Raw genomic sequence first — 26,339 nt, 5'->3', positions numbered from 1 at the left:
CTGAAGCTTGGAGAGCAAGAGGGGTCGGTGCGCACCGACCCCTCTCGCTCTCCAGGCTTCAGGAAGCTATCAGCAAGCCTGGGGAGCCCGCAGGAGTTCCCGCAGGGCTCCCCACGCTGCGGATAGCAGCCTGCCACCTGGCACGCGCTGAAGCAGAGCGCCCCGCGCTTCTGGCAGACATCGGCCAGCCCCACAAGCTCGGGGGACAGCGGGGAGGCGCAGCGCCGCCATCCCGCTGTTCCCCGACCTGGTTTTGGGGGGGAAATAAAGGAAAATTTTTTCCCCTTTATTTCCCCCCAAAAAAACTAGGTGCGTCCTATGGGATGGAGCATCCTATGGGACGAAAAATACGGTATATTACTTGTTTTGCATGTTAGTTCTTCGAATGCCATGCCAGAACAGTAGTTAATACAACTCCTTTAGGAAGAAACTCTCCTCCCCCCTCCCTCTCTCTCTCTGACATGCACACAAAAAACCAGGTTGTCCACACCATCACCACAGATACAAATATAAAGATTTCAATACTTCTGTATTAAAGTGCAATCCAAAAATATTACAGAGGAAACTATTAAGTTATGGAAAGTGGTTAAGCTTCTTGGATTTAGATTAAAATGGTTATTAGAAAATGTCACCCTATGCCTGCTATACTGAGTAATATTCTCAGTTACTAAAGGGAAGATGGTCAGAAAGGGATCCATGAATACAAACTAGTATGAGTGGTTCTTGCAAAATATAGCCTCTTTAGAGGAGAGGAAAAGATATCCTAAGAGATTAGGCTTTACTTAAGTTATATTTTCCATTATATGTGGAGCAAGAGTTCTCTTTGGAACAGATAAGAGGGGGGATTATCATGTGAAAAATAAAAGTTAAACCAGCGACATCTTATGTAAGCAACCACAATATTGTGTGCTGCTTGCTGGCAAACATCCTTTTAGCCCTTCCTAACTCATTTGCCATCTCTTCCAACTTTGTTCAAAAGCAAGTCTGACATGCCTTTCTCTATTTCAAAGTGAGTTTCAATACTTCCTCTCACCCACATCATTCACCATTTAGCCCTTTCTAGTTACATTAGTGCCTAGCTCAGCTGGCTGAGCAAGGAGAAATGGCTTCACTATCTCTCAGGAGTTTGCTAGAATAGCTCTTTTCTATAAAGTCCTCTCCTATTAAATAGACTCTGCTGCACTTGCTGCTACTGGGTACCAAGACATTCTGGACCTGGATTGGGCTGGTTTCCAGGAGACCAAGACATTCTGCTTGGGTTGTGTTTCCAGAATGCTTGACAGGTGGGTTGCTCTTCTTTCTGTACCCTATACTTTTTGCTTAGCTTCACCCCTCAACTCCAAACTACTAATTTCATAAAGCCACATCTTTGGTTCCAGTTCAGATAAATTGATCCTTTCCAGGTTTCTCAGCTGCACTAGGAATTAGATGAGCAGACAGATAGTCTGGCCTCTCTTGAATGTGAGACCTTCTCAATGTCCCCTATACCAAAAGACAGGATACACTTTTAGAGACACTGATCCAACAGTCAAAAGAGAAAGCAGAAGAGAAACCTATTACATGTTATTTCACATGATTGTAAGTTTCCACCAGGCATCCCTTTGCAAGGGATAGGTTGCAAAAGTGTAGAGAACATGTTTGTTGCAGAGCCAGATGCAGTTACATCATGATAAGTTGGAGATGCACCGACAGATTCAAAAAGACAGCTACTGGTTAGCCCTTTGGTTGCTTCCCCAGGCCATCTTTTTATACATCACTGGAGATTTCCCCATAAGTCCTCTCTGCTACTTTCCTAGAAAATAAGATAAGCCTCCAGATATTTATAGAATTCCCTCTCATGCATTAAACTGCATGGGAATTTTTTTTTTTAATGCATGGAGTTAACGCAGTTGTAACATGCCAAACTGATGCTCACAAGCAGAGATGCATGGAAGCAGAATACTCCTGTCATATTCCTATCTGTGTGTCATTATACGAGTGTTTTTGTCCCATACAAAGAGCTTCAGTATTTCATTCCTACTTATGTGAAGTGGCTTCATTTGCATTATGCATATTTCACCTCTCCTGTCAAACCAAGGGCTAAAATAGTCATGGCTGTTCTATTCTGGTCTCAGGAGAGAAAGCAAGTACTCAGGAAAGCAATACTGTCACTGCTCTTTTGTATTGCCATGAGGAAAGTTTCAAGAACAGCGGGTGTTGAAGAGTCACCCAACATCGTGCAGGTTAGTGACACAGGATGACCTAGAGTATACAGAACCAAGAGGAGACGGCAGCAATGGCAAAATCTTCTAGGACAAAAACATGGGAGGACAGCCCCTGGGCTCTTCTCAGTTATTCTTCTTCTCCTCAGGTGGTGAATAAGGAGGTGGTTGATCCTAAATTAAATGGAGACAGCATTAATGTGGCACATCCACTGTACATGGGACGCCTTTTTTTACAAAACACATCAAAACTTTGCTCATTTCATAGTTTCAGCACACTATCATCATGCTTGGGGGGCCATCATGTTCAAATGGGCAAGACATCTAATATGAGGGTCCTCAACCCACAAGGTATCTTGTTCTTCTCTCAATACAAGTTTAAGTCTAGTACCCCCTAGCAATACACTTTAAGATGGAGTACACAATTTTATATAATCTGCACATGCCAATGATAGAATGGCACTTAACACATGGCTGCAATGGCACCTTTTTTTTAAAGGCGGGGTGCACTCCGGATTGTCTAAGTAGTGTAATTTAACTAATTTAAGGTTTACTTTGTTTTAATGCAGCCTTTCCCCCCTAGAATTCAAGACACTCTCTCTCTCTCTCTCTGTGTGTGTGTGTGTGTAAAACTTCCACTGAAATGGCTCTTTATCGCAGCTTTATAGCTTACTGAGAGTGACACAGAACATTAATCACATATACTAAAAACCAAGCAAGAACAAAAACCTAGTAATACAAATGAGGTTATTACTTGTAACAAAAATTGTCTTGTTGGCTGCCAGTACAGGTTAAAGAAATAAGCCACAGTGAGCATTTCTCACATTATTCCAAGATAGCATCAAAGCTAAAAGGAGAAGTGGGTCAATCAAATAATCTTGTACCAAGAAAGTGGATGCCATCTTGTGTCAGATTTGGATGTATTTGAAGCAAATTATGAAACTGCAATATGTTTCATAGATTCTGATTTGCCTCTTGTGGATTTTATGTTATTTGTGATCTTTTCCAACAGAGCTGCATTCCAAAATTCATCATACCATCTGTCTACAGATAGTTAACCAGCCTCCTTCCAGTAATGCGTTAACATGAGCTTGGCAGCCATGAGAATGAAGTAAAGGAGGCCCTTGTGGGGAAGGTCCTCACTGACATTTATGCAGATGGAGAATAGGCAAAGCTCAAGGTCCCTATGTACTGTTACATTTGGCCCTCCCATTTTTTTAGTACGGCTGGCATCTCTACTACAGGAAGCAAAGATACCAAGTATGCTTACTGTGCTGTAAGAAGCTGTACTGTATACTTCAACCAGTTGCAAGTTATGTCCAGCTGATTGCTAGCATAGCAAGAGTTCTTGCTATGTCTCCTCCCTATACCCATCAGACCTACTGAGGTTCCTTACCATAGGCATGTAGACATTGTGAGGATTAGCCGGGTTATAATATGCACTGGAAGTTGCCTCTGTTGCTTTGTTGCCACCTAGTGCAGAAGGAAAGAATCAAGCAACTTTAAACATACAAAAATCCACACTATTTATATTCACAAAGCAAATGCTGCTTGTTTTAGCACAATTTTTAGATTAGGCAAAAGAGCAGATTCTGCAGTGTCAGCAAGAAAGAATTAGGACATGACTAGACACTCAGCAGCAGTTGGTTTGTGGACATGCTGAACAGCATTCATTCTGAGGAGACAGGAAACAGGAGAAAATGACCACAGAGACAAAGATCAAGAGACAAGATTTTAAGAGAGAGAGGTATCCACTTATACAAAGAGTAGTCCCAACACGTTTTTTCAGGATTAGTTAGCCACCTGGAATTTAGACTGATTGTATTCTGTAAACAAGCATTCTGGGATCCTAAAACCTTCCGAGAGCTTGCTCAGGACTGCAATACCTCAAGGACCGCCTCTTTCCATATGAACCTACCAGGACCCTGAGATCATCTTCTGAGGCCCTCCTTTGTGTGCCCCCTCTTCGAGAGGTTCTGAGGATGGCAACACGAGAAAGGGCTTTCTCTGCAGTGGCTCCCCATCTGTGGAATGCTCTCCCCAGGGAAGTTCGCCTGGTGCCTTCATTACAGTGGAACCTCTGGTTACGTACCGTCCTCCTTGCTTCGGGTAATGAGCTCCATTAACCTGGAAGTAGGTGCTCCTGGAAGCGAACTTTGCCTCAGGATGCATGTGGGAGACACGCAGCAGGAGACCCCATTAGCGAAAGCACACCTCAGATTAAGAATGGTTTCGATTTAAGAATGAACCTCCAGAATGTATTAAGTTCGTAACTGGAGGCTCCACTGTATACATCTTTAGGAACCAGGCAAAAATGTTCCTCTTTAACCAGGTATTTGGTTGATCCAATTTACATCCCATGCCCTTTTAAAATGTGTTGTTTTTTATGTTGGGGTGCTATTGGGTTGACGTTTTTATTTTTATTAGGTATTTTGTGCTTTTATATCTTGATTTTATTCTGTGAACCACCCTAAGATCCCTGGGTATAGGGCGGTATATAAATTCAAATAGTGATAATAATAATAAATAATAATAATAATAATAGATTTTCACAGCTTCCTTGGCTGTCATGGCTATTAGAACAGGGTAACTCCTCACGCTCAACCGTTCACCTCTCTTCAACAAAGAAATTATTCAAAACTTTAAAAAAAGATACACTGGGAGACAGATCCAATTCCCCCCCCCCATTCTAAACGGAAACTTACCTGGCATTCCTGGCTCTGTCCAGGTTCTAGGAGCTGAAGGTCCTGCCTGAGATGGGGCCGAAGGTCCTGCAGAAGGGCCGGGGTATGGAGGAGGAGGCGCCATGTACATGGAGTTCATCCCAGGAGGTGCTGGATACATGCCTGAGGACAGATAACAGATGCCATGTCTAGACACGCATCACAGAAATATTCAAGGAGGAGCAGTTCCCCAGGACAGGATTTTCCCATGCTGCATTTCATCCTCTTTTTCCATAAGCTCTCAGGGAGGTTTCCCCATATCAGTTACATGCTTAAACTGAGACAATTGCTGTTCAAACTACATAGTCCATACTGATCCAGCAACTGTTCCCACTGGCTGGATAGAAAGCAAGGCAGAAGCAGAGGCTGAGTCACCACATACAGATGTACTGTGGAGAATGTACCTACCAAAACAATGCATGTAATACTTGAAGTCAAGGACTAAGTCTTACTTTGTTTAGCGAAATGACCCAATCCACGTTTATTGTGTTCCAAGCATTCTACACTGAATAGGATCCCCTCCACTTTCGTGCTACTGTTGATATTCTCTAGATTTGAGCATTAGTCATCTCACCTACATGAAATAGTTATATATATTGTCTGGTCGTATATACTACTGCCCTTTTTTGAGTGACAATCTTTTATGCAATCTGCCGGAATTTTTACCTGGAGGAGGAGCATATGGATATCCCATAGGTTGTGCAGCAGGTCCATATCCATTCATTTGTGCAGGCATATAACCGTATGGTCCTGGTGGTGGTGCGGCATAGGCCCCTGGTGCAGGTGCATATGCTCCTGGAAAAGGCGGAGGGGCATAGCCCCCAGGAACAGGTGCATAGCCATAGCCAAAACTCTGGGCAGGTACTCCCCTAGAAGCTGAAGAGAAATAAGTTTAGTAAGCTAAAATCAGCACATGAAACCCTGGACTTCTTATGATGATGTCTTAAATCAGTCTACATTTAATTGATTAAGGCAAAATTATCTCGTTTCCATTGTTGATGTTTTTGCCAGTTTTGCACCTAGAGCAGGACAGAACCATGAGGATGAAAATGAACAGGTCAGTAAATGGAAGCAGCCAGACTAACTAGAGGCCAGCTACTGCTAGCAAAACCAGAAAGCAAAGCAAATACAGATTAAGCAGCAAATGGCAGGGGAGAGAATCTTACCATCACTAGCAAGTTTGAACATCAGTTGCCCAAACTCTATGGCACCTCCACTGAAGAAGCTCATCTTAAATGAAGCCTGTCCTTCCCAGCCACCTAAGACAAACAAGTCAGGTTAAATGTTAATTAAGACAGCTTCCCAAGAGATTGAAAAGATAAAAGTTAATAGAGTTAATTTGGACCCGTATGCTTCTGGGCAAATGAAAACATTTCTATTTTAATTTGATGGCACGAAAGGTAACTAAAACAGATGGGGAAGCTCTAGATGTTGCTTGACTTCAGCTGCCACCAGCCCCAGCCAGCAAGGCCAATAGGAATGATGGAAACTGTAATCTAACAACACCAAGGAGGGGGAGGGAGCACAACAGGTTGGTCACTTCTGGGTAAGAAAGTGAAATCAAGAATAGTTTCAACCAAGTTATAGTATCAACACAAGGATTAACCCATCAAGTACTTCTCCTGCAAACTAAGTTTCACCCCCTTACAGATACAAAGAAGATTCATCTTATTTCAGGTAGTATTGGGGGGGGGGGGAGCTACATAAAATTAGCATTTGATTTGATAAGGCTGGAGGATGGGTAACTTGATTGAAAGACCAATAAGTCAGATGTTTTCCATGGATTTATTAATTTAATCAGGGTCTGGAACTTAACTAGAAAGTAAAATAAGAATTTCTACGAGCAGAATCTTTCACTTTCTTATTCCAGCAAGCATCCTTCAAAACTCGGCAAGAAAATATTTACTGAAATGAAAGTTTTTAAAAAATATGTTTCTGAAATAAAACAACTTTTTCCTCTTCCCAAATCAAGCTATAATAATAAAAAGACTGAAGTGAAAATCCTCATCACTACACTAGCTACAATGAAAATAATGATTTGCAAGCCAAGAGGATATGTTCATAAAAGGAGTGCTGAAACACAATCAAACTCGGCAGGGAGGGGTGTGTTTTTAGTAAACAATACAAACTCACAGGAAAAACTCATTTCTAACATGTGATACTCACATGAGACACTCACATGAGACACCAATGGAAAATAAATCACTGAAGCAGATTTGGCACAACTTGCGTTAAACTCAGTGATACAATAAATACATTCGTCACCACAAGATGTAGTACATACCTCCAGGTTCTGCTTCTATCACTCCTTTGATATAATTGGCGGAAAATACGGGCTGTTCAATGGAGCATCCTTTCACCTTGTAGAAGGGCATCATGAAGGACATCATTGGGTCCTTGCCCTTGGACACAAAAATAACCTGCAATACATTTAATTATCAAACTTATACCACGTGCTGTCTCTTCTATACAAGGCCCAAAGCAGCTAACACAGGGATAAAAAAATGGAATATAAAACTACGTACAAAACAATCCAGGACAAATAACTAATTCTTCAAAGTGAGAGAAAGCCAACCCCCCTCCCCCATATCAAACAATCAAGCGAAGACTTAAGTCAGGAATTTTAATTTAATATTTATTAAAATAAATGAAAAAATAAGAAATCATAACCAGTTTTCTACAGAAGTCCCTCCACCCACTCAAATGCCTTCACCTTTTCCCTAAATGTCTACAAAATTGGGCTGAGACAGGCCTCTTTTAAGAACATGGAGGTTCCCCACTAAGACCTCTTGCTGGCATATTCCTAATCACTTTAGAAAGAAGGTGGGAATCTTTTTCATCTTGAGACCTAATTCTCTTCTGGGTAACCTTCCAAGTGCCCCATGCTCTTTCTGAACACTCTTGAGTCTGCTAGTTTCTACGCACTCTTTCTGTCCTCCATCCTGGCACTATCAGAGTTCAAGGACACATTCCAACCAGGCAAAACAACACCACTACTCCTGGAAGGTTCAAAGTAAGGCCAGTGAGGCGGGGGCTGGAAAAAGGAAGTGGCATTCTATACCAGCAAAAGTTTCTGAACAGTATTTAAAGATAGATTTATGCAGAACATCAAACAACCCACAAAAACAGTTTTCATCTTGTGTCAGTCAGAATGCCTTCTTGTATCTTAAGCTAACATGAAATTTCAGAACAAAATAATCTAGAAAATTTCAGAATTTGTAGTAGCCATGCTGAATGCCTGAAAGAAGAAAACTACTTCTACTCTATGATTTCAACTACAGCCATACCTCGGGTTGAAGTATCTTCGGGATGAATATTTTCGGGTTGCACTCCACAGCGATCCGGAGCGCGTTACTTCCGGGTTTCGCCGCTCGCACACGCGCAGATGCTCAAAATGTTGTCAAGAGCATGCGTGGAAACACCGAATCATGACCCGCAGACACGGGTTGTGTTCGCTTCTGGATGCGAACGGGGGTCCAGAACAGATCCTGTTTGCATCCAGAGGTACCACAGTAATGTAGAAAAATACACTAATAGTATAGAAAAGAATGTACTGAAGAATCTCACACTAGCTGTAGTTAGATAAACTACAAGTGACTGCTGTCCTGACTGAATGACCCTTCAAAAGGTGTCTAAGATGCAACTGGCCCTCACTCAAGACTTACCCTGTAAGGAGTGAGAAACACCATTCCTTTCTTGGTGCCTTTGAAGATCTCTGGTTTGCCAGTCACATCAGAGAAGGTCAGCTCCACATCTTTACAGTGCTTGAGAATGCTTCAGGGAAGGAGAAAAAATATGGCCGCGTGAGCATTTCTTAGTGGGCTATGCAAAACATGCCAGTACTGTACTGATCGGTGAAGAACCAACTCTACTATACTCACTGGGAGAGCCATTGCGAAGCCCAGACAGTCGTTCAGAAAGTAAAACCCAACTCAGCAGATATATCTGCCTTCCCCTTCAGACACTAAACGGGAACACAATTCTCCTGACATTTCAAGTCTAAAGCAGGACGTGAGAGAATCCAGTGGACAGGATTCACCTAACAAGGGATTCTACTTGTGCAAAGGGACTCCCCCCCCCCCAGTCCTAACTGAGGGTTTTATCCAACCGTGTTACTCAGTTGACAATAAAGCTTCAATTAGTGAACAGGAGAAAAAACAGGTTAGCAATTCCCCTCCCCTTCCCCAGCCTCCCCAAGTCTGAAGAACTGATTTTGGCTGTATAGGGGGAATTACAAAAAAACACCCCTTCCCCTTACTGCCAGCTGAGCAGTACTGGGAGCTCTATCCTGACAAGGCAGATCCCCATGTGATGTGCTCTACAGCTGCCTCTCATTTTGCATTCTTCCAAGTGTGTGTCGAACACTTGCTAATATTAAGGCTACAGAAACTCCCATATGAACAGTCTTTGTTCTCATCAGGATACCCCTAAACCATTTCTTGTTCAGGGAAATTTTACTGGTGATCTACTGCTCACGAACAGGTTATGAAAGAGCTGTGCAATGCCTTTCAATTTAGCTCTCTCACTGACCAGCTAAGAATCATGTGACTGATTTAACTCGCTCTGGCTTCCCTTCCAGCTCTTTTGTTAGCCCAGAACCAATTAGTGAGAGTTTTCTAAGTCAACTCAATTTCATTCTGCCAACAAGGTTTGCGTGCTCTGTTCTGTAACTGGTCTTGTGGCTTATAGTGTCAGGTTTTTTGTTATAAGCGATCCTGAAGCACAGGTGCTGTGGGACAAAAAAATTAATAAATAATAGATCAAATGATGCACTAACAGTCAATACAGTGGAAACCTAAACTTGTTAATAATTAAGTTGAAATCATTAATCCTGTTGTGACTGTCGTTTATAGGTGCTCAGCTCATCTTTCAAAAATGCAACAATGCTTCCATTGGCTTTCAGAAACTTAAAACAATATGCAACAACATATAAATTTGCCTGCAAGCAGGGCCAGCTCATGCATGAGGCAAGGTGAGACGACTGCCTCAGAGGGAAGGATCCACAGATCTGATCTCCAAGAAAGGCATCGCCTGCTGCTGCTGCTGCTGCTGCTGCTGTGACCATGACAACTGTGGCACTCTTAGGAGGCCAGATCAGCTGTGTTCCTCAGCAGACTCCCTGCCACATACAGCCTCTAAGCAAATAAGAGGCGCTACCATCCTTGTTCCTGATGTAGATCTTCACTCACCCCTTCTTCCCTGCTGGTGGGGAGGACATTGTGTGGTTTGCCTCAGGTGCCAAAATGTCTTGGGCCAGTCTATTTTCTCCCGCATCTGAAATTCTCCTAACCATGATCTTCTGTTCAGAAAACAAACTGGACTCTGTGCTACACTTTTCATAATTTGCAAGTACAATTAACATGCACTTGGCTTCACCATTACTCATCTTTTATTGTTCTTGGTCATTCAGCTGAATAATCAACTGAATAATATAATTGTCAATATCCACAGTGAAAGAAGGTTACTGAGAAACTAGAACATGAGCAGAGGAGGGCGACTGACCAATAAGATAAAGGGTCTGAAAACCAAACTTTATGAGGAACAGTTAAGGGAGTTGGTATGTTTAGCCTGGTAAAGAGGAGACTGAGAGGAGATAGGATAGCCATATTCAGATTATTTTGATGGAGCAAGCTTGTTTTCTCCTGCTCTGGAGGGTAGGACATGAACCAATGGATTCAAGTTATTAGAAAAGAGTTTCTGACTAAACATCAGGAAAAACTTTCTGACAGAGCAGTTCAACAGTGGAAAAGACTCCCACAAGCAGTGGTGGACCATCCTTCCTTGGAGGTTTTTAAGCAGAGGTTGGATGGCCATTTATCATGTATGATCTAGTTGGGATTCCTGCATTGCAGGGGGCTGGACTAGATAACTCTCATGGTCCCTCCCAACTACAATTCTGTGATTCTAAGATGGTAGCTCAAATCTCAGCAGTGAGTTGTTGCAGGAATCCTGTGCCAGGAATAGGGACAGCACAGAGAAGGGATGTCTACCCCATTTGTCAAATTTAGCTTACATTGGAAAAGTAACATGTCAATTCCAGTAATAACAGGAACAAGGGTAAGAAAGAGATACCAGTATTGTGATGGTTATCAAGAGCTTTTCCGTCTGCCCTGGCCAGACAACATCTATAGTCTTGAGAAGACAACTATGAAGTCTACCAGATCAAGTGAACTAGCCAGCAGGCTGGAAGAATTATTTTCCCTTAGATACAATTTGAGGCCCAATCATTCAAAAGTTTAATTTTCTGGCATGCTGCCAATCCAGCAAGTAATTTTTGACAGATGCAGGAGACTGATGCTCACACCACCTAAAAAACCAATGGTGCTCTGTTTACACATAAAAAGGCAGAGAGCAACTTGAATATCACAACCACACCATACATTTAAAGCACATGGCTTCTGCTAAAGAATTCTGGGAACTGTAGCTTACCCCCCTCACAGAGCTACATTTCCTAACATTTTTAAACCACAGTTCCCATTATTCTTTGGGGGAAGTCACATGCTTTAAATGCATGATTTGGGTAGGACCAAAATCACAGCCACATTAATAAGATGAGCTCTGCCATAAATATTTTTGGCCAACTGTTATAAATTGATTATTGTTATCAATAACAATTGTTATCAATTGATAACAATTACCCAGTGAGGTAAAAATTGACACTAAATCCACCTGGAGAACCACACTTGTATACATCAATTCACAGCACCCTTACTTTTAAGATACTTTCCAGTTCTTCATGAGGAAAAAATGGCAAGGTATCTTTATTCAAGAGAGTTCTCGGCTGCCCCAAACACTGGATATCTCCTTCACTGTAGGGGATAAATGGCTGCCCACAGCCCATCTGCTTAGTATGTCCCAAATATGCTTCAAAGGAATGTAACTGTTTTTAGTATTACTTTGTAAACACTGGTAAAATCGACATTTTTCTTTTATGCTTCACTGGCATGCTAGTCACTTTATCTCTGGTAAAGTGGCAACCCGGCCGGCGAAATATTAAAGAAATAAATGTACGCTGATCTTCACTCTCTCATACTGCGGGGGATCAACGTGTAACTTGCGTGTAGCACATGACAAAGGGAAAGCACGGATTAGGGTCACACCCACCGAGGGCTGAAGAGGAGGAAATGTCACGAACTGAATCAGCCTGCGCAGCAGCTTACGCCTAAGGCACCGACCCTAAGTATGCGAAGGGGCAAGTGGGCGCCGCGCAAAACAGAAGGCCTTACTTCCGAGTAAACACCTTCAGGGCTGCGCTACAAGGGAGCGAGTTTATCTACCCACAACAACACAGATCAAGGGATGTTTACCCCTTAAAACTTTCGCCCACCCCCACCCATGAACATCAACCGGGCAGGAGCCCGAGGGAAGGCGGCACGGGAGGGAAAGGGGGGACGGGGTATGCCCTGCGTAACAGCATTCACACGGGCAGTTAACTGCTGCGCGCGCGCGTCACAATCGCAATTCCTGGGGAGAGATTTGGCGCTGCTTTCGGTGGCCGAACCAGGGGCGACTTTTCTCGAGAAGCCGCCCGCGGTCTCCTCCGAAATAAACCCGGGCGAGGGCCCCCCTGGCGACCCCCGAGGCCGGGGATGGCGCCCCCTTCCCCCGCTCCACGTCTACCCTCGCCTCGCTTCCTTAGTTACCTCTCCCCGTTGGGCGGGATCACCCCGCCGCCCGCCGAGTGGTGCCTGTTCACCGCCATCTTCCCGGCCAATAGCGCCGCCGACCGAGACGGCCCTCCTCCCTCGTCCCTTATACGAAGCGGCGCTCGAGTGGCCTCGCCGCGGCCGTGACCTCACGGCGCACAGGCCCGCCTCTCGGTGGGGCGGGGAATGGGGCGGGCGCGCCGGGAAAGAGGGAAACGAGCAGAGCCGGGTGTCTGGGTCCTTCAGCCGCAGGGACAGCTCTCCCCATAGCTTAAAATCAATAAAGAGCCTAAACTCAGCGGCGTATTCAGATCTAACAAATGTATCCCGGACTTAGTGCCTGCATTCCGGGGGGTTGGGCTAGATGACCCTGCGGTCCCTTCCAGAAATACCATTCTAGGCTTCTGTTCTGCGAAAGAGTCCTTTGCTGTGAGAAGCCGGCAAAGCGGGGTATGGACGCAACAGCCAACCCACCTCACCTCTCGCCTACCTGCGATTCCGAGCAACGTGTGGAAGTGGGGTGTCAACAGTGAAGTCAGAGGAAAACGAAATGGGTGCGGGGGGGGATACAGACTATTATTATTATTATTATTTTGCATTGCGTTTCCATCTCACCGCAGGGATTACATTTCCTCCATCTAGTGCGCACTCTATACGCTTCATACCTCTGAGGAAGAGGACTCTAGTCTGCCAAAGCTGTGCCACCAGCCATTGTAATGATTCACATACATTTCCTAGTTGTTGTAGCAGCTAATAAACTTCACTATGTTAAATCTTGTCTCAAGGTACTGAACCCAAACTTATTACAGCCATAATACATGTATTGGTTTTTAAGGTGCTGCATGATTGTATTGTTTTTTGCTGCAGACTAACACTACTGCCCTTCTGGAACCTCTTGATAACTGTGGTTCTATAACATTTTTTTAAATGCTCAAGGCTTGTTTTTCTTACCCTTCTCTCTTTCTGTTTGCATTTAACTTGTTGCTATAGTCCTATAAACAGTTTGACATATTGCTATATCATATTTAAGAATATGGCACAATACCTTAAAACAGTTGTACTATGCTCTTATAGCTGTACTTGGCTCCAAAAAGTAGTGACTGTTCCACCCCCTGTACCCCAATCACAAAACCTTGTTTCATATCCCATCTCCTCTCATGCCTACAGATGTTAGGTTGCTTGTAGGCTTCCTGGAGACAGCTGGTAGACCACTGTGGTAAAAAGGAAGCTGGACTTGATGGGTCTGATGCGGCAAGTCTCTTATGTAAATGGTAAAAAACCACAAAACCACAAATTGTGATTTTAGAAGTCCACTTTGTTCGGGATGGAAACAGTAGCTTTACAGTAAATGTCAGATGTGGAGCCCTTTGGAAATATACATAGAGTTCAATTCACAAGGACAGCTGTGACTGTATGATATTAATATTACCTTTGAATCAAGACTATTTTTAATACAACTATGTTGCATTCATAGTGCATGTTAAAGACATAGTCATGCAACCTTGGGTTCCTTAACGTAAAAAGTGTGTTATAACTTCAGCCATACAGCAGGCGTTCTGCTAATTTATAGTTTGTTCATTAGTCTTTCATTGGTGAACTGGGACCAAAGACAAGGTGGGCTGCAAACAGTAATATTACTGCAATACAAATTATATACAAGAGGCAGGGAAAAGTGAATCCCCAAATGCATATTTGGGCTAATGGTGGGTTGTGAGTCTGAAAAGGTTGAAGACTATGGCTTAGAGTAAATGACAAAATCTACTTACAAATATTATGAGGGCAACAAGCACATCTAGGATGGCTTTGAACAGTATTTTATCTGGAAATGTACTCTCAAAGGACTAGGATTATTTCATAAAATATTATCAACTCTCACACAACCAGGCCTGTGCCGTGGGGGTGGGCAGCAGGGACCACTTGCCCGAGGCTTGGAGGGCTAAGCCAGCCGAGAGGAGTGGCACCAGGGACTGGTGCCTTTCCCCCCTTTTCTTGTTCTTCTCCAAGCTGGGAAAGTTCCAGCCCATTGTTGTAGGGTTATAATATATGTGACACAATAATGCTGAAAGTAGGTGTCATGTGTACCAACTTGGACCCAAATGGAGTGATTGTGTGTGTGTGTGTGTGTGTGTGTGTAAGGAAAACTAAGCAAATAAACCAGTTGTTCAAAGAACGTTTTCTTTAATCCAACAATAGAACACAGAAAGTTAAGTCTAGCAACATTTACATCACTGGTATGTGTCTTTTTGTCATTTATCTCAACCAGGACTGGACAGATGACAAGAGGACTTCATTATGATACTTCCATAAGCTAGAGGCACCAGGAGAATCTAGGCTACGTTCATTTACCATGCTTGTATTAGTTTCTCTGCCAGAAGAAGAAGAAAAGAATCTTAGTGTAATCTACAATTATCCATGAACTTGCTTGCAAGAGGATCTAGATTTCCAAAATACTTTAGGTACATCTCAGTTTGCACAATGACAATGTAGGATTTTCAGAGACTACAGTAGGATTCCACTGATATCTTTTTCTCTGCACCTGTGTCTCTTTTATGGCCTTGTTGTCTAGATCCACATGTAACGTTAAAGAACCTCAAAAAGAGGGAAGCCAAAATATTACTATGGGGAATTTGCTTTCTTATTACATTTATAACAGTAGCAGTAGTAGTACTGTAGTCATAGTCAGCAGAGTGCTTTGTAGGGAGTTTGTGTGTCTTGGGTGGCATTTGATCTGGGCAGATTGGAATGGAGCAAAAGATAATTTCATATTAGTAAATACCACTAGCTGCAGCAAAAGGCTATGAACACCGTAGCATTCTCAGCTAGAAAAGCAAAGATCCATATTGACAAGGAGTGTGCGCATATCTCTGCATTTTCCTTTTATGGACAGCATTTACTATAACATGTAAATTTAGATTTGCTATAATATAAATGGAAATTTTCTTAAAATAAATGGACCTGCTCAGCTCAGCCTGAGGGTGAAACTATAACGTTAATCTTGCTATGCAGCAAAGTAACGAACAATATTTTACCGTTTAGATTGATGCAGGCAGAAATTGTTCAACAGAAATTAAAACCATTAAAACTTGGATCTGGAGTTCTCAGACCACAATTCCTCCACCAAGGAAAACAAATCTGCATTCCTCACACCTATTGGTCCCATGTTCAAAGTAAAATATAGCCCTATAGTCACAGCAGCTAAATCTTGAGTGAAAATAATTTCCCTTTGACTGGGTAGTCAAGTGCACCAAACCCTCATCAGACAGTAGCATCAATGTCTGAAGATGTAGATTTAGGATGAAGCTACCACTCTGGAAGTTTAGCCACTATGCTTGAAATAAAAATAGCTTAAATGGATAAACATTCATGGCTTCCAGCAGCCTTGACTACAAGCAATGCCCATGTTACAGCTGCCACATGGAGATGGACCTGCTTTAAGTTGCCCTTTGTGACAGCTTTCACCACATGGATTGGTCAGTTTTCCCCACAATGCAAAAGGCGCAAAAAAGAAAAGAAAAGCTGTGTAGCAGAATGGGGAAATATAACAATCCATACAGTGACTCACTGGACATAAATGACCCTTTCCCTTCCTCCTCCCCTCTCTCCATCTCTCCCTGGACTCATCCAGAATTGCCCTTGCCCTGCTGCTTTCACCTGGGAAAACCTGATCCTTACCACTGAATCACAGTAAACATCAATCAGGTTTTCTTCAGACTCACGTTGGCTCTGCTTTGTTGCTAAAGGCAGATTTTCCAGGGGAAAGCAGTTCGGCAAGGGCAAAACCACTCGGGCCCATGGCTAGGAAGCATGGGACAAGTGGAGAACTGCTCAGGCCTGGGCTATTTAGGCATGGGGCAAGCACAAGTCTGGATGAGCCCCCCCCCCCTTTTAGATTGTGAGTCTGTAGGAAGCAACCCATTCATTTCATTTATACATACAGTGCCACATACATTCTAGATGTTCCATTTTGCCTCTGGAGAAATCCTGAAAAACTAACTTTCCATTTCACTTAAAGCAACATTCTGGTGGTTCCCAGGTAGTAGCTGTACCATGTGCACCAGTCCTAGGTGTAGATCAAATGCAAGGCTGGAAAGAAACTGCTGGCTGTGAAATGGCCTTGATGTACCATTAATGGGCTGTGGCTTGCTGAGATGGACATGATGAGCATAGTTCAACAATGAAAAATGTAGAAAAGGCTGCTGATGCTTGCCTAGACAAGTTTGCCACCAGAAGTGTAGAGGAAAATCTTGACAGAAACAGGATTCACAAATAAGCAGCATTGTGGTCTGATTACAAGTGAGATAAAAGGAAGGTCAGGCGGAATTGGATGCAACCATCCGCTTGCATGTGAGCAGAGAACAGCTGATATGCCTGGATTCAAGCACCATGGCTGGGGCTTTCCTTACACAATAGGCCAGGGTCAGGCTAAGGCAGGTTAAAGGGCAGCAGGATCGCTAGGCTTCCTCTGCCCAGAGACCAACAAAGCTAAACAGAGCTTATATACTGTAGATGGACAAAAGCAACACTACCAGAGATGCCGTGCCATGTCTGGTGATTCTGATGTATGTTGACAGACCAACATGATATTGAAGAGGCCTCCACACAGATACAGAAGCCTAACCACTGGCACAATGCAGTCATAAATCTCCAATACAACCAGTGCTTTTTTTCTGGGGGTATGCAGGGGTACACATACCTCTAAACATTTTGTGAATCTAAGTTTGGCCTCATTGAGGGGCAGTATTTCAATATGAGTAGCAAAATGAGAGTACCCCTAAACATTTTTTTTAAAGAAAAAAAGCACTGGATACAACCCTTCACATGCAGATCAATTCTCCTCCAAGTCTTTATCTGTTATTCCACTACCCAACTTCGTCTCACATGGTTCCGTTATATTACAGCATCTAATATGTGTTTGTTTGTTTTTTTAAAAAACTTACAGTTCTAACTACCACAATGCTGCAACAACCTTTATCAAACAATCTTCCAAAAGACCCCTGCACTGGCGTAAAACCATAGAGGACTCCAATGATTTTACCTCTGTTCATCAAAAATGCCATGCAATTATTATTGCTGTGCTACAGAAAACCACAAAAGGTTTCCAAAAATCCTCTCAGGACTAGGCTAAAACCAGTAAGCTCAATTCATCTTTGACTTCAGCTATGCAAGGGTTAGGCATATTTATAACCTGCTAGTCTCACTGGCCTCTCAGTGACTAAGCTAGATAAAGGAAGATTTTATGCACAGAAATAAATTGGAAGGCCTGCCTCAACTTCAGGCAAACCTGGATTTCATTGACTGGGCCTGCACTGAAGACAAACAGATATTCTGCCCGTATTGAAGAATGAGATCATTTGTCCCTAAGTCCTAAAGTTCTGGTGCTGTGGCAAAGTTGTAAAATACAGTAATTAGTTAACTTTGAAACTGGCCTGAACGAGACCAGGGTCTTTTGGCTCATACAGTAAAGTTTTTACATTATCATCTTATATCACCACTGCATCAACTTAGACAGCAGTTGCTATCCTCATGTTTGAGTGGATTTCAGTAAAATATTCTCTGCTAATAAGCACTTATGTCTATTGAAATGAATGTGCAAGTAGCATGGTTACTATATGTTTTATGTTTTGAGTAATGGAGAATGATTAAATAGCAAGGGACCAATAAGCTGGGCTAGTAGACAGAATAATAATGCTAAGTGGTCAAAATGTTTCTTCTTTAATCAATTGTTGTTTTAAATGCATATTGCTATAAGAGCCCACCTTTGATGTTGCAAGGCTCCAAAAGGATGTTCTACCTGGTCTGTGGGCCTTGAGGTACAGTATGTCAGCAACAGGATCTGGGTCCCTGTGGCAGAAAATCTATTTGGAAGGGCTTTGGAGCATTTACCATCCCTGCTCTTTCATAGGCTGGATTTCGACACCATCAGAAACAGGTGATAAGGCTCAAAGAAGTTATGGGACCTTATTTATGCTGTCCTCTCCAAATTTCCAAAAAGCAACATCCCTTGCAGCAGCAACAAAATCACATACGCCCCTCATTTCCCTGCTTGACCAGATTTTGGTGGTTACATTGGGGCTAGCCACTCAACTTTCTAAAGCTTAGCTATAATAGCTTGCAGAGTACCTCCCTCCATGTTTCTCTTCCTGCTGGTTCAGGATATTTGACAATGGTCTATTCCAAATGGCATATCATCCATTTTTAAAACCAAGAAAAATATGCAGTTGCCTGGAGCTCTCGCTGTGATTCTATAGAACTCTGAAGGAAACACCTCCAGTGCCTGAATCTTTAGGATTTAGGAAATACTGTAAAAAAACTGATTTTTAGGTGAGTTTCCTGTTAGAATTGTGACTACCAAGCTGTGGATTACATAGAGCTGGTGACAGAGCTTGTTCCATTTACATTTCTGTGACATAATCTACAGTGAGGACTGGATATAGCTCAGAGTCTTGTCTGAAACTTTGGTGAGCTGCAGTCAAGTAGCCAGTACTGAACTAGGTGGACCAGTGGCTTCCTATGTCCCCATTTTGTGTTGTATCTTCTGCTATTGTTAGCTGGCTTGGTTCCAATTGGGAGAAATATGAGGCATGGGATTTTTTTTTTACTAAATTATATTGGGCATAAAGATCCTTTGAATTTGAATACAGGTTTATGAATTAACATCTGAAAAGGAGTTAGGTATTTCCGGCACTTTGAGATATAGTACTTCTGGCACTTTGAGAGACAGTACAAAATAACAAAAACAGGATGGAGCAGGGACAGTCTGGGGCCTGCACAGGTCAATGTAAGTCCTCCTGACCACCAGAAGTACCACACAAGCCACTTCTGCTTTCTCAGCCTTCTGCAGATGCATTAACATCTTAACAAATTTCCCCCCTCCACCATCGTGAAACCTAGGCACTTGCTCTTGTATCAAAAACAAAGGCTGTGATTCTCAGAATTTGGATGGTGCTACCAAATTACATATCTAAAGATATATAATTGGCAGCATACCTGCAATCAAGCTGATTCCTAGACCACCCAAGGAAAGCCTATAGAGAGCAAAGTCAGGTTAAGAATGCCATGCTATGGAATCAAGGACAAGTGTGTTCTGCCCAAGTAGCCTCTTCATGCTGTTTGACCTCTCAGTATGCAATGGATGGGGAGACATCTTCTTTGGGAGGGGAATCCTCCCAGCATAAGGGGCTCTCTGCTTTGCAGAAAGCTGTCTTCTCATCAGTAGGTCAGAGAGTGGAAAGGCACAATTGGAACATGTTGCATTCTTGGTGTTTTCAGCTGCTGCAACAATCCAAAGGGGATTATTATAAATCTGAGAGCTAGTCAGAATCAAGATATCAGATATGCAATGGTGACAAGGGTGGCCTTGAACTTTAACAAAAATGTTTAAAGCGTAGTTTGAAAGCAGTTCCTCACTATTAATGCTCCCCCCCTCCTACACCAAGAAAACTAATACTCCCAAATCAAATCTCCACTCTTGTTTTTCACTCAACAACTTTGCCTCCCATCGGTATGGGCCAAAATGGCCAAAATCCTGTCTTTTTGTCTTTTTTCTTACACTGGCACATTGAAACACATTTACTTGGCAAAAGATTCCCTCCCGTTTATTTCACTGCACCTTAATTCACATAACTGTGTCAGCGAGATCTAGTCTGAGTCCATTTTTCCTGCTTCCATGCTGAGAACTGAGCCTATGACACAAACCATCTATCACAGCTGCAGAGCAACCCAGTCTCTTCCAGACCTGTGAAACTCGCATCCAAAATATGGCTCTCTGTTTCCACCACAGTGCGTACAACATCCTCTCATTGATCTCATTATCTCCCTTGGAGGTATTTCTCGTGACCCCCAGAGATTGCACCACTTCCAGAATTCCTTCAACTTTCCCCACAATCAGGATGCACAATTGAATCTGGGAATACAACGGAAGACTAGAGTCTGCTGTGCAAAATACAAAATTCAAATAATAATAATTAATAATAATAATAATAATAGATGGGGACATTTGGGTGAAGTTGGGGTTCTTCCCCAGTATGCACACACAAAGGATATTCCACATGCTTCAAAGAGAGGCTTGAATTCAAATCAAGGGATGGGGTGGTAGTAGTGGTTATAATTCGGAGATGGCAGATAACTTGATGGGTCCTTCACAGGTTGCTTTCATGGTTTTCTTCTGTTTCTACGGTCACTGGGGGGAGTCCCCCATTGTCATTCAGTCGTTTAGCCCTGTAAGTCTCATAGTGGATGTTGTGCGTTACTTCTTTTAGATCTTGAAGGTGGGTCCTAAGGAGTAGGAGAAAAAGACAGAGAATACAGGGAAAAAAATACCGGGGAATCTATTATGTAAGTATAGGAGCAGTCATTGTTGCCCTTAGGCCCCGATTTAAATGGCTTTAAAGTCCTTTTTTTTTTTAAGGCTTTCTTGGAGCTGCAGCACAATCATCCGTTCTAGCATAAACACCTCACATTTCTATTCCAATTTAGATCTCACCAGAAATTCATTTTTGATTCAATAAGCAGCACCTTTTAACAACCAGTGGACTCACCTAATGAGAAAGTCTCGAAGTAGAGCAAATTCACAGTGACTGAGATTTTCCACTGTAAATAAAGGGAAATACATTAATCATGCCTTGAACCGTGGTTCTGGTACAGTATTACAGAACTCAGAGAAATCCATCAAGGCCAGCTTCCACCTGAAGCAGCACTAATAAAAGTGGCTTGCTTGTTGTTTTTCAGGCTCTCCCATTTGGTCTAAGGCAGGCATGGGCAAACTCAGCCCTCCAGATGTTTTGGGACTACACTTCCCATCGTCCTTGACCACTGGTCCTGTTAGCTAGGGATGATGGGAGTTGTAGTCTCAAAACATCTGGAGGGCCGAGTTTGCCTATGCCTGGTCTAAGCAAACTAGTGAATTAGGTGAAACAATTCACAGCAATTTCATTATACTTTTCCAGTACTCCACACCTGCTTATACCAGCCCCTATGGTGGAATCTACACATATAAAAAAACACTGTGAAAATGCTTTTTAAAAATGTTTTGAAAAATACATTGAATTTGGCATGGCTCACTGTTGCCATCTAGTGTCACATTTGTATATTGCACTTTACAACACATTTAAAACGTTTTACAGTGGTACCTCGGGTTAAGTGCTTAATTCAATCCGGAGGTTCGTTCTTAACCTGAAACTGTTCTTAACCTGAAGCACCACTTTAGCTAAAGGGGCCTCCCGCTGCGCCGCCGGAGCACGATTTCTGTTCTTATCGTGAAGCAAAGTTCTTAACCTGAAGCACTATTTCTGGCTTAGTGGAGTGTGTAACCTGAAGCGTATGTAACCCAAGGTACCACTGTATTTGCAGCGGTATAGCTGAGTCCCATCACCGCTGACCTGAAGGCAGGCTGTCTAAATCATATCCAGTAGGACACCTATAAAGCCTTTCTTTGACAATCTCAAATAAGAATTGTCTACAATCTTTCTAGGTACCTTTATGCATTACCAGATTAGCCCAGCCTTGAAAGTATTTGTCGCCCATTCATTTTGTGTGCTAACTCAGTTAATCCTAAACCAAGCAATGGCTTAGTGCAAACAAACAAGCAGGTGGGTTCTTGCAATGAAGATTATAGCTGCTGATTTCCTCCCCCAGTCCTGCTGTCACAACACTACCCAAGCTAAGCCATTCTTTGGCTTATTGTTTACCTTTCCCTTCCAAACCTGGTTGGTTTTGCTCCAGACAAACCACAAGCTGTAGCCAAGGTTTGTTCTTGATTTACTGCTCATGGTTTTTCAGAGGGAGACAAGCCAGGTGCTCAGGTTTGGACATAATACAAAGGCAAACCATGTATTAGCCCCAGGAGGAGAACTGAGAGAGGAGTGCACTAAGCCGTGGTTTGGTGTTATGTGCAAACTGGGCCATCATGGGCAACTCTGATAAACATATCCATTGTTTATTCATTCAGATCATTACTGGCAAACAGTTTCTGTTGAAGGAGAAAGAAATGGTGACTGATAATTCCAGGGAGCACAAATGGCAACAAAGCAAGACATCTCTACCAGAAACACTCGCTGCACCATACTGAGGCTACCTGCCGGGAATGTTGACCTTGCCATTTTAGCTTCTACAACCTATTGGCAATCTAAAAATGCAACTGCCAGAAACTGTAGGATCAGCATCAGCTTACCTTCGATGACTCCCCAGGGTGTCTTCCTCCCCAGGACCCTTTTCCCGTTCACTTGATATTCCTTGTCACTGCCCACCACAGCAAATGGCATACTTTCCTGCTGAAAATATCCAATGAAATGACTTTGCTTCTCTGCGTGACACGTATGGACAATTGCTTGTTTTCCTTTCTTGTGTTTCCTCCCCAGCTTGCTACATACTTGATTCTGTCCCAGTTACCAACCCCCATGCCTAGCAGACATGCATGCTGGCCCTTCCCGCTATACCCTTTTCAGCATTCCAATTCTTTAGACTGTTGACACCTTTACAATGAAATTTAAAGCAAGTTTACACAGAAGGAAGGGATGCGGGTGGCACTGTGGGTTAAACCACAGAGCCTAGGACTTGCCGATCAGAAGGTCGGCGGTTCGAATCCCCGCGATGGGGTGAGCTCCCATTGCTCGGTCCCTGCTCCTGCCAACCTAGCAGTTCGAAAGCACGTCAAAGTGCAAGTAGATAAATAGGTACTGCTCCGATGGGAAGGTAAACGGCGTTTCCATTTGCTGCTCTGGTTCACCAGAAGCGGCTTAGTCATGCTGACCACATGACCCGGAAGCTGTATGCCGGCTCCCTCGGCCAGTAAAGTGAGATGAGTGCTGCAACCTCAGAGTCGGTCACGACTGTACCTAATGGTCAGGGGTCCCTTTACCTTTACTTTTACTCAGAAGTAAGTCCCATGTAAACTTATAGGAAACTTATAGGAAACAAACATTTGTGAGGACAGGAACCCCACAATAACTTTTAAGTAAGTCCTCAAAAGCGCTTAATTCTCACCTCAGGAACTACAAAATATAAATGTATACAGTTATAAGGTTGGAAGTATCCATTTCTTATGCTTCCATAGTGGCTGTAACGTTTACAGCCAACTTTTACTACATCCAACTCACATTAAGCATGGTGAGGACCAAGAAGAAAACACTGGACTCAAGTTACCTCAGCATCTCCAACAAGAAAATCTACTCCACAATCATAAGCATCCTACCCTGATTTTGTCATTCTCTGTCTTATCTTCAAGGTCCTCATCAAACTCCTTTTGGGGGTAAAATTCGATGCCATTGATTTCCAGTTCCTTGCGGACCTGGGAAGAAAAATAAAATAAAATAAAATTCAAAGCTATGTAAGAGAGAGTATTCCTGGCACAACACTTAAAAGACTGCGTGCTTGTGTTTTTTACTGGATGTTTCCCAAGATACTTACCCTCTGTTTGAACTCAATCTTCTCCTCCAGAGTCATGGTGTCTGCCTTGGCGATAACTGGGATGATGTTGACTACTTTGCTCAAGTGCTTCATGAATTCCATATCCAAAGGTCTTAAGCTACAGTCCAGGAAAAAAGACTATTAAGAGACCACCACTATCTTTAACAAAGAAGAGCATATTGTCTTTCTCCTAGCATACACAAAATTAAACCCCTTCCTGTTTTTATTCTGTTTCTAGGTTAGAAAGGGGGAAATGAACTAGAGTCTTTCTCATCTATAGCTCTGGATCTCTATGCATGTGTGAACCTAATAATATAGGTTCATGGGAGTTCATCGTGCCAATTATGTTCTTTTCTGGAACTCCATTTTCATCAATAACATTAGAGGGACGTCCGACATAGCACACTCTCATTATGGCACAAAATACCAGTTACTGGTACCAGTTACCACAAGATACCAGTTACTATTAGGACTGTGCAGCCCCATGGCTACCCCATCATTACCTCGGTTTGATGTGTGGCTTGTCAGGGGAGACTTGTGCACCCTGCACATGGTGCCAGGTAGCTTGTGGAGATCCCTGTTTTGTTCACTTAGCACCCCAGGGCCCTCCCACTCCCCTTCCCTCCCGGTCTTATGGGCATGCACCAGAACAGATGAGATACATACGAGTGACCTGTGGGGGAGATAAAGTAGAGGCAACAGTGGACTCTCGTGTCTGGGATCCGTTTCTTTCTTGCAATATTGACCTCCTCCTTCAGGAACTTCTCATACTGCTCATTAATATATTTCTCAATGGGCTCCCAGCTAGGAGGGTCAGGGAGAAAAGAGGTAGACATACCTTTATCTCATATTCAAGGAAACTAGATTGCAATGTCAGTAGTCCAAGGGGGTCAGGGCGGTCAGCATCCCATGGGGGTGCCACCCGTGGAGAGCATCCCGGGGTGTGTGTGTGATGTCACCCCCCTCAGGGATGACACCCGGGGCGGACCGCACCCCCTGCATCCCCCTTCCTCTGCCAGTGAGTCCAAGCCTTGAAGAGGATCCTTCAATATAAACTTGGTTTTGGAAGATCCTTGCTTTCCCTACTCTTCCCCACTTTGGCAACAATCAGGGTTCCTGCAGCCCCACTAGTGGGTCCTAATGTCACCTAGGGGAACTGCTGAGCAACATAAGCCCTTAATGTGGCCCAAGGTCTGTTTTTGTAGCTTATTTTTATCCTTGTGTATTAAGCATCACAGCGGGCACTTGACTGGTAAATATTGTAACACCACCATCCCTATGGTGCAGACTATCTTGGGTTCTTGGGCACTAATAACACTGGACAGGAGTCTGCCTCAGAGCAAAAAAAAAAAATATCTACCCATCTTAAGTCCTGCTCCCTTCATCTAGTTATGCTAATTCATGCAGGAGAAAGAAAGTAGGGAGGAGACTGAGAATCAGCAAAGGAACAAAACACTCACCAGTTTTCATTGTTGATCTGGTCACCAAATCCAGGGGTGTCAATAACTGTGAGCTTCATTTTGACACCACCTTCTTCAATAACTGGGGGAGAAATGTTACCGTTATCTTCCTCCAAAACTGAACACTTTTTATAGAGATGATAGCATAAAGGCCTTTACATGGTACTGAGTGAGGAAAGGAGAGGCTCTTTTTGAACACATAGATCTATGTGGCCCTTGTAGAAATAAAGCTCCTTGTCTAGGACATTACAAGATCTAGCTGGATGGTGGAAGGGGAGCACAACAGTGCTTGGACCCTTTGCAACAATCCCCAATAGACGACAGAGGGGGGGAAACCCTATAAATTTGGATCCAAACAGAGGCCTGTTTCTGTATGGCAACTTTCCAGCATGGGCTTATCCACACTTTCCTTTCCACTCCTCTTTGTAGTCATGGTCCATGTTTGAAGCTGCATCTCTGAGAACTCTTTTTCTGGAAAACCCAAATTGCCATTTGTTGTACTTCAGCTATAAAGAGCTGGTTTTGCATGGAAAGCTCCAGGGCCAAAAAAGGGTACTCGGACACAGAGCTTTAAAGCACAGACCTGTGCCTGGAGAGACCAGGGCAAAAGGTAAGTGTGAATAAGCCCTATAAGTGGATCTTTAATTTGGGGCATGTCTTTGTCCAGAAGGACATATCCTCAAGTCCAAGAGGTTAGACACATTGAGCCTAGGGTGGCCTATTGATTCCAGGGTGGCCTATTACTAAAAGAGGACACCGTTTTCATGCAATTGGCATGTGCTAATTTATATGTACAGGTGCAAATTTAGAAATAAACACAATACACTGCATCTCATCATAGGAGGGAGACTCTAACCAGGAGACCTATGTGCCTGCTCAGTGTGCTTCCCAAGTGCTCACTGCTGC

At 43.2% G+C, this 26,339-nt stretch overlaps 2 protein-coding genes and 1 long non-coding RNA gene across 7 annotated transcripts in view; 1 reads left to right on the top strand and 2 right to left on the bottom strand.

Annotated features, from left to right (window-relative positions):
- Positions 1 to 512: 512 nt before the first annotated feature.
- WBP2NL (WBP2 N-terminal like) lies at positions 513 to 12,727 on the bottom strand. 2 transcript variants are annotated; one of them, XM_080971933.1, is made up of 8 exons: positions 12,568 to 12,727; positions 8,590 to 8,698; positions 7,209 to 7,344; positions 6,091 to 6,183; positions 5,591 to 5,800; positions 4,907 to 5,047; positions 3,598 to 3,674; positions 513 to 2,375 (listed from the first exon to the last, which is right to left on the bottom strand). In XM_080971933.1, the coding sequence occupies exons 1-8, from the start codon at positions 12,624 to 12,626 to the stop codon at positions 2,328 to 2,330; spliced, it is 873 nt and encodes a 290-aa protein (XP_080828059.1). In that variant the 5' UTR covers positions 12,627 to 12,727; the 3' UTR covers positions 513 to 2,327. The 2 variants fall into 2 exon arrangements, with proteins under 2 accessions (XP_080828059.1, XP_080828060.1); XM_080971934.1 differs by lacking the exon at positions 12,568 to 12,727 and adding an exon at positions 12,029 to 12,268.
- A 426-nt stretch (positions 12,728 to 13,153) lies between these two features.
- LOC308457777 lies at positions 13,154 to 17,488 on the top strand. The gene is made up of 2 exons (XR_013977107.1): positions 13,154 to 13,355; positions 14,834 to 17,488. It is a non-coding gene; the product is annotated as an uncharacterized lncRNA (long non-coding RNA).
- SEPTIN3 (septin 3) overlaps positions 16,494 to 26,339 on the bottom strand; it is a 24,893-nt gene continuing 15,047 nt past the window's right edge. For 3 of the 4 annotated variants that reach the window (XM_080971891.1, XM_080971892.1, XM_080971893.1), the window contains 7 exons: positions 25,434 to 25,515; positions 24,640 to 24,777; positions 23,974 to 24,091; positions 23,759 to 23,854; positions 22,739 to 22,838; positions 21,108 to 21,159; positions 16,494 to 20,844 (listed from right to left, as the gene is read on the bottom strand). In XM_080971891.1, the coding sequence (XP_080828017.1) occupies positions 20,709 to 20,844; positions 21,108 to 21,159; positions 22,739 to 22,838; positions 23,759 to 23,854; positions 23,974 to 24,091; positions 24,640 to 24,777; positions 25,434 to 25,515 (722 nt within the window). In that variant the 3' untranslated portion in view covers positions 16,494 to 20,708. The remainder of the gene's footprint in view (positions 20,845 to 21,107; positions 21,160 to 22,738; positions 22,839 to 23,758; positions 23,855 to 23,973; positions 24,092 to 24,639; positions 24,778 to 25,433; positions 25,516 to 26,339) is intronic. The other variant, XM_080971890.1, reaches the window with a different exon arrangement.

Source organism: Podarcis pityusensis, assembly GCF_964106645.2.
Source record: "Podarcis pityusensis genome assembly, chromosome: 10".
Classification (NCBI taxonomy): Eukaryota; Metazoa; Chordata; class Lepidosauria; order Squamata; family Lacertidae; genus Podarcis; species Podarcis pityusensis.
This window is presented reverse-complemented; position numbering and strand designations above follow the sequence as displayed.

Bases quoted from the DNA above. Each gene is read 5' to 3' on its own strand.
- WBP2NL (XM_080971933.1), bottom strand. From the start codon at position 12,626: ATGGCGGTGAACAGGCACCACTCGGCGGGCGGCGGGGTGATCCCGCCC. The intron at 6,184-7,208 runs GTATGTACTACA...TGTTTGTCTTAG, and splicing joins GATAGAAGCAGAACCTGGAG to GTGGCTGGGAAGGACAGGCT. The intron at 5,048-5,590 runs GTAAAAATTCCG...ATCTGTCCTCAG, and splicing joins TCCATATGCTCCTCCTCCAG to GCATGTATCCAGCACCTCCT.